Source organism: Coregonus clupeaformis, chromosome 8 (genome assembly GCF_020615455.1).
Source record: "Coregonus clupeaformis isolate EN_2021a chromosome 8, ASM2061545v1, whole genome shotgun sequence".
In the NCBI taxonomy this organism is placed as follows: domain Eukaryota; kingdom Metazoa; phylum Chordata; class Actinopteri; order Salmoniformes; family Salmonidae; genus Coregonus; species Coregonus clupeaformis.
The window spans coordinates 25340202-25349528 of NC_059199.1; the positions used below are offsets into that span (position 1 = coordinate 25340202).

At 39.0% G+C, this 9327-nt stretch overlaps 1 protein-coding gene across 1 annotated transcript; it reads left to right on the forward strand.

Moving 5' to 3' along the window:
- The first annotated feature begins 5780 nt into the window (after positions 1-5780).
- LOC121572774 (lymphocyte antigen 6B) lies at positions 5781-8674 on the forward strand. The gene is made up of 3 exons (XM_041884803.2): positions 5781-5984; positions 7581-7691; positions 7931-8674. The coding sequence occupies exons 1-3, from the start codon at positions 5933-5935 to the stop codon at positions 8146-8148; spliced, it is 381 nt and encodes a 126-aa protein (XP_041740737.1). The 5' UTR covers positions 5781-5932; the 3' UTR covers positions 8149-8674.
- The last annotated feature ends 653 nt before the right edge of the window (positions 8675-9327 follow it).

Genomic DNA, 9327 nt, shown 5'->3' on the forward strand with positions numbered 1-9327 from the left:
CTTTCCGAATGCACTGTAGGTCTTGGTGTGTGTTGTTTCTCCCAAGCTCCTTAGGTTTGGCAGGGAGTCTACTTAGTTCTACTGTTAGATACACTTACGTTTTAATATGTTTTTTCTTTGGTTTGTTTTTCTTTATTGCCTTTGCTATCTGTACCACTGTAATACTTCTATACTGTATAGGTTATTATACATACGATTATTATGACTTCTTTATAACTCAATGACCAACATAGCTGAATTAAAATGAGCCAGCTGGAACCTTAAAGGGGTTAACCATATAATCAAGAAAAAGTAAACGTTAGCATTTCTCAAGTCTTCTAAGGTGGATATAGCTTTTGTCCAGGACCTACATTTGAATAAAAAGGAATCAGAAAAACTTAAATGCTCTTGGGTGGGAAAGGCTTTCTCAAGCCCGGGTACAGGTAAAAGCAGGGAAGTACAGTTGAAGTCGGAAGTTTACATACACCTTAGCCAAATACATTTAAACTCAGTTTTTCACAATTCCTGACATTTTATCCTAGTAAAAATTCCCTGTCTTAGGTCAGTTAGGATCCCCACTTTATTTTAAGAATGTGAAATGTCAGAATAATAGTAGAGAGAATGATTTATTTCAGCTTTTATTTCTTTCATTACATTCTCAGTGGGTCAGAAGTGTACATACACTCAATTAGTATTTAGTAGCATTGTCTTCAAATTGTTTAACTTGGGTCAAACGTTTCGGGTAGCCTTCCACAAGCTTCCCACAATAAGTTGGGTGAATTTTGGCCCATTCCTCCTGACAGAGTTGGTGTAACTGAGTCAGGTTTGTAGGCCTCCTTGCTCGCACACGCTTTTTCAGTTCTGCCCACACATTTTCTGTAGGATTGAGGTCAGGGCTTTGTGATGGCCACTCCAATACCTTGACTTTGTTGTCCTTAAGCCATTTTGCCACAACTTTGGAAGTATGCTTGGGGTCATGTTATGTTGATATAGGACTCGTTTTACTGTGGATATAGATACTTTTGTACCTGTTTCCTCCAGCATCTTCACAAGGTCCTTTGCTGTTGTTCTGGGATTGATTTGCACTTTTTGCACCAAAGTACGTTCATCTCTAGGAGACAGAACGCGTCTCCTTCCTGAGCGGTATGACGGCTGCGTGGTCCCATGGTGTTTATACTTGCGTACTATTGTTTGTACAGATGAACGTGGTACCTTCAGGCGTTTGGAAATTGCTCCCAAGGATGAACCAGACTTGTGGAGGTCTACAATTTCTTTTCTGAGGTCTTGGCTGATTTCTTTAGATTTTCCTATGATGTCAAGCAAAGAGATACTGAGTTTGAAGGTAGGCCTTGAAATACATCCACAGGTACACCTCCAATTGACTCAAATTATGTCAATTAGCCTATCAGAAGCTTCTAAAGCCATGACATCATTTTCTGGAATTTTCCAAGCTGTTTAAAGGAACAGTCAACTTAGTGTATGTAAACTTCTGACCCACTGGAATTGTGATACAGTGAATTATAAGTTAAATAATCTGTCTGTAAACAATTTTTTAAAAAATTACTTGTGTCATGCACAAAGTAGATGTCCTACAAGACATTTGTGGAGTGTTTGAAAAACGAGTTTTAATGCTCCAACTAAGTGTATGTAAACTTCCGACTTCAACTGTATATACAAAAAAATTATGGGGGATTGGAAATGATGCCGACAATTACATTGATGGAAGCTACAATCTATCTGCAATATTAAAACTGACCTACCCCCACCAAAAAATCAAAAATAAAGATAATGGGAAATTGAATGAGAGATGGGTCCATGTGTTTATGGAATAATTACTGTATCCTTTAATCTCGGCAATACCAAAACGAAAATAAAAATGCCTATTTTCTCTTTTGCCAATTTCAAAGCCAACATTTTAAAAATGCTAAATGCTTTGATTTCCCACTTTTCCACTTATTTCATAATTTGATAACGGTATCAGGCAAGAAACAACTACTGGATTGTTCTATTTCCTTGTATGAATTCATATATTTTCATTTTCATGTGTTTAAATCCGAAATTACAAGTTAGAAGATGTCATATTGCCGAAAACAAAAAAGCACACATTATCAGAAAATAACGAATCGCTTCCATTTCTCATTACTGGTGATGTGGGTGGGGCTAAATCTATAGCCCTGTATAAGTCATTAAATGAATATCCTGTCCAAACCTGGCCTTCAAAATAAGAGTTGATTATGTGTTGCGTGACAAATCTTTGTGTTGCAGATGCCAATGCTGAATAAACCAGTAAGCCATTAGAGAGACTGAATGGCTTTATTTGTTCTGTAAGGATATTTAGATTTACATTTTAGTCATTTAGCAGACGCTCTTATCCAGAGTGACTAACAGTTAGTGAGTGCATACATTTTCCATACTGATAATGTAATGGACTCTTGGTTTCTACTTATGGTCTTATGGCAAAGGTGTTTTTGTTTGTTTTAGTTTTTTGCATTAGCTGTTGACTTTGGCTATTGCCTATCTATAAAAATATTACACTAAGGATCCTAAGCTGCGGGGCTATCTCCTCCTAGAATGTTGGACCGATTTGCTTAATTTTAGGCTCAAAAGAAGCATCAGGTAGGCCACTTTATATTTCGCTGTGTTTTGTATTTTTTTGTATTTTCCAGTTTTTTTGTGTTTTTGAAAGGCACGGTAGATAGCTGATTGCATCATAATTTATCCCTAATATAACGTTCCAAAATCAGGACAAAACAGAGGTTAAAACTAGATAATGCATTGAAATAAAAGGCATGAATCAAAGAAGATTACCTACACTAATCAAGAACGCAAGGGAGACAAAGAAACTCGACCAAACAAATGGCGAAATCAGGAAGTACTCCTAGACTACAAAGGAAAACTCCTGAATCTCCACTCAGTAGTGATGAAATGTATGGCTCCTCTGTTCAGTTGCCAATATACTGTACACTATATATACACAAGTATGTGGACACCCCTTCAAATTAGTGGATTCGGCTATTTCAGCCACACCCATTGCTGACAGGTGTATAAAATCGTGTACACAGCCATGCAATCTCCACAGACAAACATTGGCAGTAGAATGGCCTTACTGTAGAGCTCAGTGACTTTCAACGTGGCACCGGCATAGGATGCCACCTTTCCAACAAGTCAGTTCGTCAAATTTCTGCCCTGCTAGAGTTGCCCCGGTCAACTGTAAGTGCTGTTGTTGTGAAGTGGAAACGTCTAGGAGCAATAACAGCTCAGCCCCGAAGTGGTAGGCCACACAAGCTCACAGAACGGGACCGCTGACTGCTGAAGTGCGTATTGCGTAAAAATGGTCTGTCCTCGGTTGCAACACTCACTACCGAGTTCCAAACTGCCTCTGGAAGCAACGTCAGCACAAGAACTGTTCGTCGGGAGCTTCATGAAATGGGTTTCCATGGCCGAGCAGCCGTACCAAGCCTAAGATCACCATCCGCAATGCCAAGTGTCGGCTGGAGTGGTGTAAAAGTTGCCGCCATTGGACTCTGGAGCAGTGGAAACGCGTTCTCTGGAGTGATGAATCACGCTTCACCATCTGCCAGTCCAACGGACGAATCTGGGTTTGGCAGACGCCAGGAGAATGCTACCTTCGTGGTTTGGGCTAGGTCCCTTAGTTCCAGTGAAGGGAAATCTTAACGCTACAGCATACAATGACATTCTAGACGATTCTGTGCTTCCAACTTTGTGGTAACAGTTTGTGGATGGCCCTTTCCTGTTTCAGCAAGACAATGCCCCTGTGAACAAAGCGAGGTCCATACAGAAATGGTTTAACGAGATCGGTGTGGAAGAACTTGACTGGCCTGCACAGAGCCCTGACCTCAAGCCCATTGAACACCTTTGGGATTAATTGGAACGCTGACTGCGAGACAGGCCTAATCACCCAACATCAGTGCCCAACCTCACTAATGCTCTTGTGGCTGAATGGAAGCAAATCCCCGCAGCAATGTTCCAACATCTAGTGGAAAACCTTCCCAGAAGAGTGGAGGCTGTTAAAGCAGCAAAGGGGGGACCAACTCCATATTAATGCCCATGATTTTGGAATGAGATGTTCGACGAGCAGGTGTCCACATACTTTTGGTAATGTACACATCTCCCATTTACATTTACATCATTTAGCAGCTCCCCTTTGTCTTTTTGCCACAGTGGATTGACGTAAACTTTTTCTGCCCAAAAAGTTGACAACTGAGTGGCTGCAAGGGATTAAATTGATTAAATTGAGATTTTTGGTCACTGGCCTACACACAATATCCCATAATGCTGAAGTGGAATTATGTTTTTCGAAATTGTTATAATTAATAAAGAATGAAAAGCTGAAATGTCCTGAGTCAACAAATATTCAACTACTTTGGCATGCATAAATAAGTTCAGGAGTAAATTTTTGCTTAACAAGTCACATAATAAGTTGCATGGATTCACTCTGTGTGCAATAATAGTGTTTACATGATTTTTGAATGACTACCTCATCTCTGTACCCCACACATACAATTATCTGTAAGGTCCCTCAATCGAGTAGTGAATTTCAAACAAATTCAACCACAAAGACCAGAGAGGATTTCCAATGCCTCACAAAGAAGGGCACCTACTGGTAGATGGGTAAAAATGTAAAAGCAGACATGTAATATCCCCTTGAGCATGGTGAAGTTATTAATTACATTTTGAATGGTGTATCAATACACCCAGTCACTATAAAGATACAGACGTCCTTCCTAACTTAGTTGCCGGAGAGGAAGGTAGGGATTTCACCATGAGGCCAATGGTGACTTTAAAACAGTTACATAGTTTAATGGTTGTGGCAGGAGAAAACTGAGGATGGATTAACAACATTGTAGTTACTCCACAATACTAACCTACGCTCTTAGAAAAAAGGGTTATTTGGCTTTCATCATAGGAGAACCCTTTTTGGGAACCAAAAGGGTTCTACCTAGAACCAGAAAAGGGTTCTCCTATGGGGAGAGCGGAAGAACCCTTTTAGGTTGAAGATAGCACCTTTCTTTTCTAAGATTGTACTTGTATTTTTTTTAAAGAAAATATATCCAAACAGTTTCTTCGAAATGTATTTTAATGTAATTGAAATATCTTACATAGTACTTGATCCCAAGCCTGGTGCATGCATGTATGACAGAGAAAGAAATTAGATCTATAATATCCTGACAGTGAGACACATATTGTTGTGATTATTACAAGTTTATTTAACTAGATTGTCTGTTCTAGACATTCTAATTATTTCATTTGTGATCTATTGAGGTCATTACATTGGTAATGAAATAGGCAGGGAGAGTGAGCCTGCGGTGGTCAGCGAACCCTCAACCTTCTGGTCCATAGCCCTGTGCGGCATCAACTGTGCCACAAAAGCATGCTCATTTTAAAGCTTTGAGGCAACTCTGTAATTAAAAGCGCTACACAAATTAAATGTATTATTATTACACACACACGTGTCTGTCTGTCTGTCCGACTGTCTTTGTCTGATTGTCTCTCCCTCCTCCTCCTCCTCTTCCTCCTCTGTCTTTGTCTCTGGTTAAGTACAGGTGTCACAAACATTACCTCATACTCTCTTTGTTTGATTCTCTATCCTGCCATTGGTCTGTAAGCATCCATTGAACTTTTTTCCACCCATGTCAGCCATTCCGTTCATACTACTCATCAACATCTAAATTTGGCCACTTATGGGTGTCATATGACCCTGTTGCACCTGTCACACCCCATTTACCTCCTGTTTTCATCACCTCCATCAGCACCACACCCTCAGCATATAAATGGGTGTCCGAAGTTGGTGCTCCTCATTCTACACAGCTCTACAATTCATTAAGTTGCAACTTGTACTCTGGATTGATTTTGCCTTATCTGAGTTGCATTATTCCAATACTCATTATACTCACTATTGAACTTTGATATTTTTCCTTCTACTTGGATCAAGATGAACAAATTCATGTGGGGATGTGTGGCTCTGGTGGGACTCTTTGTTGTGGGTAAGTTGGTTTTACTCTCTCTGGGCAGGTTATAATTATTATTCATTGGACAAATTGGGGCTTGTTCCAAAAAAGTTTATTGCATACTTTTTTGGTGAGTTGGAAAAAATGCCCAATAAAGTCCACAATAGTTTTTAATGGATTATTTGTTTGAGATCATGACAAAGAAAGTGAAGACTGGAGATATGAAGAATGGGTGGGGAAAAAGTCAATCTCGGTTGAATCACACTTGCATGTGAGTGGAGTTGAGCAGTTGGATATCCCACTCATCGCTCATGGAGTGGTGCTTGCGCACCGCTCTGGTGCTCCATGTCCTTTCCAACCATTCTTTCCAACCGCTCTACTAAAAACCGCTCCCTGCTCACAGGAGACAAAAAACGACTCCAAATTCGCTCCATTCATTAAAATCACAATTTAACCAACACCCATCTATTTTTGTGACTACCTGGACCTACCATTTGTTTTTGAAGTATTGAAACCAAACCATATGTATTTGAATGAAAAGTATTTGAATAAACATGAAAAGGTGAATGTAAGAAGCGCACATAATTAAAAAAAATATATCAAAAAATAATTTCAAATAAGCTAAATATCATATTCAACATCACATAAACACTCTAAATAGGTCAAGCTCCAGACAGGGAGCCTAAGAAGAAATTACAATTAATTATTTAGGCTATATTATTGATATTATTTCAAGGCTATAGCCTACAAAGAAATACACTGTGAAGCATTTGCGAGTGCGACACAATAGGCTGGTAGGGACATAAAGAGTTCAGTATTTAAACAACATTTTGTTGTATTAAATCATTACAGCCTATACATTGCGCATATAGGCTGTGACTTACTTAGAATTAAATACAAATTAAACGAAAAATGACTTATTAGTGCCTTTGAAACACGAGTTTGGGCAGTCTGTGGCTTCAGGCTCATACGATGGTGCCTGGAGAGAAGGCTAACAGCGGAGAATATCCTCTCCTCACTTGCAGAGCCACTGGGGATGCTAAACACCCTTTTGGACACTCTTGCCAGGCTGGGCAGATATGCAGAGTTTTTTATTTTTCTATAGGTAGGCCTGAAGGTTTTTAGGCAAAATAACCCAATCAAAACGGAAAGCTCCTTGAACATGGGAATATGCCAGGCCTATTGGGCCAAAATAAATGATGGCCTATTGTGTTTACATAATATAACAAAAATGAACGAAACGTTGAAGAGATCTGATTTTTATTTTATAAATACTTTGATACAATGAAACACTTAGTTATCTACCCACCTGGTTCCTTTCTTTTAGCATATGCACGTAGTAAGTAAACCATACTTTCGGGATAAGTGTATTTTCAGATTCCACAATGATTCTTTAGTTGTGGACAGCACATCACCGCACTCCGTCAATTCATTAATTAAACTGCTAGGTATTAACCCAATATTTATGTGGCTTTACACTCTTGTTTCTATGCTGGACTGGACTGAACAAATTATGTGTATGTTTGTACATATAGTGTCATGATGACAGCAATCTTATTTTTTTTTTCTCTTCTTTCTTCTCTCTCCTCTTTGCTCTCTGTCTCTCCATCTTTCTCTCATTCCATCTCACAGCCGAGTCCCTGAATTGCAACACATGTTCTGTGGGGGTTGGCAGCATTTGTCTTATTGGTTCAAGCAAAACATGTAGCACCTCCGAGCCCAACTGCTACACCGGACAAGCAGGTACTCCGTCCAAGCAGAAAGCTACAATAAAAATAGTTCATTGAGTTACTGTGTAATTCCTAAATTATAACTGCGTAATTCCTAGGTTATTACTGTGTAATTCTTAGATAATTACTGTGTAATTCCCATTTCACCATGTAATTTCTCAGTTAATACCTAATAATTTTTGAACTGTAAAATAAAGTGCTACCCAAACAAAAACTACCTGTATTTACAATTGCTCTTCCTTCTTCTTCCAGTGTTCAACGTCTCTAGCATCCTGGGTATCAAGATCAAGGGTTGCCTGGCCACAGCTTCCTGCAACACCACATCCACTGGTAGCATTCTGACAGCCGGCTACACCGTCTCGCAGACCTGCTGCAGCACCAACCTGTGCAACGGGGCCGGAGCCATCCAACTCCCTCTCATTGTGGCCATTGGCGCCGCCCTGGTGGCCATCTGGAGCACTGTCACTTAAACAAACCCTTCACAATAAGGAGACCTCCTCCATAGGTTTCCATTGAAGGGTGTTGTAGGTTGTAGTTCTTAAAAAACACAATGTACTGAAACTGGGTTTATTCTGGAAAAGACTGCAATGTTTATTCAGACTAGTTTCACTAAACCTTCTAAGTACCAACTCAAACTGGTTTTACCACTATGCTAAACAACATTCTACTATAGAATCGTAATGAACAGTTCAATCAATGTCACTGTCTTTATATTGAGAACATCTGTTTGACATAAGCACTTTTTAATGGCATTACTTCTCAATCACGTCACTATCAATTATCATTATCTAGCAAGTTTTCGTTTTCCCCATTGAGTATGTTACATACACTCTGTACTCTTTTATAAAGATAACCTTCCTATGTATTCTATGTACAATAAATAAACATACTACATACTACACTTTCAAAAATATATACTACTACGAGACACTACATTATGTCTGTGTGTAAAATGGTTGAACAAATAATCAAATAAAGAAAAACAAATGTAACTCACTTTTTGACTGAGTACCCCAATGTAATTTTAATACTGTCTGCATTCCTTCCTCTTCTTTTCCGACCAACGTCCTCTTAGCAGCCTCATGGAAGACGATAAAACCTGTTATAGTTCATTATAGTCTCCTATAATCAAGTCTCCTATAACGCACCACCCACTTAGCAGGAAACTGGAATTTTCCACATTCATTTGATTAGTAATCTTTCCTCACCATGCTCTAAGTCAGTGGTTCCCAAACTGTAGGTCGGCAGGGGGTCCCCCCCCCAATAAAAAATAAATAAAAACACATTTATATATATATATATATTTTAAAGGAACTCAGTCACGCTTTAAACGTACTCTTTAAAGTTGTAATAGTAGAATGCACAAGGTGCAATTTCGAAAGTGGGTAGTGCATCATCAGTTCCTCTTGTCATGTTAGTCATTGCATATCTATTTATAACTTGTCAGAAATGTCCAGATCAACTAGCCCATGTCAGCTAATGTTTTTTTATAAAAGTTTTTTAGCCCATAGATATTGTTGTAATTTTTTTGTCACTCAAATATCACATGAATACACATTAGACATTAGAATTGTGTATAATGATGAGCAATGTTCTCTCTAAGCTGAGTGCGTGCGCATATTAGCCTGAGACTGCAGCCCAGCTCCCTA

What these genes read in the sequence shown, in the direction of transcription:
- LOC121572774 (XM_041884803.2), top strand. Translation starts at nt 5,933, where the DNA reads ATGAACAAATTCATGTGGGGATGTGTGGCTCTGGTGGGACTCTTTGTT. An exon ending in GGTGGGACTCTTTGTTGTGG is followed by an intron (nt 5,985 to 7,580) that starts GTAAGTTGGTTT and finishes TCCATCTCACAG; the next exon opens with CCGAGTCCCTGAATTGCAAC. An exon ending in CTGCTACACCGGACAAGCAG is followed by an intron (nt 7,692 to 7,930) that starts GTACTCCGTCCA and finishes TTCTTCTTCCAG; the next exon opens with TGTTCAACGTCTCTAGCATC.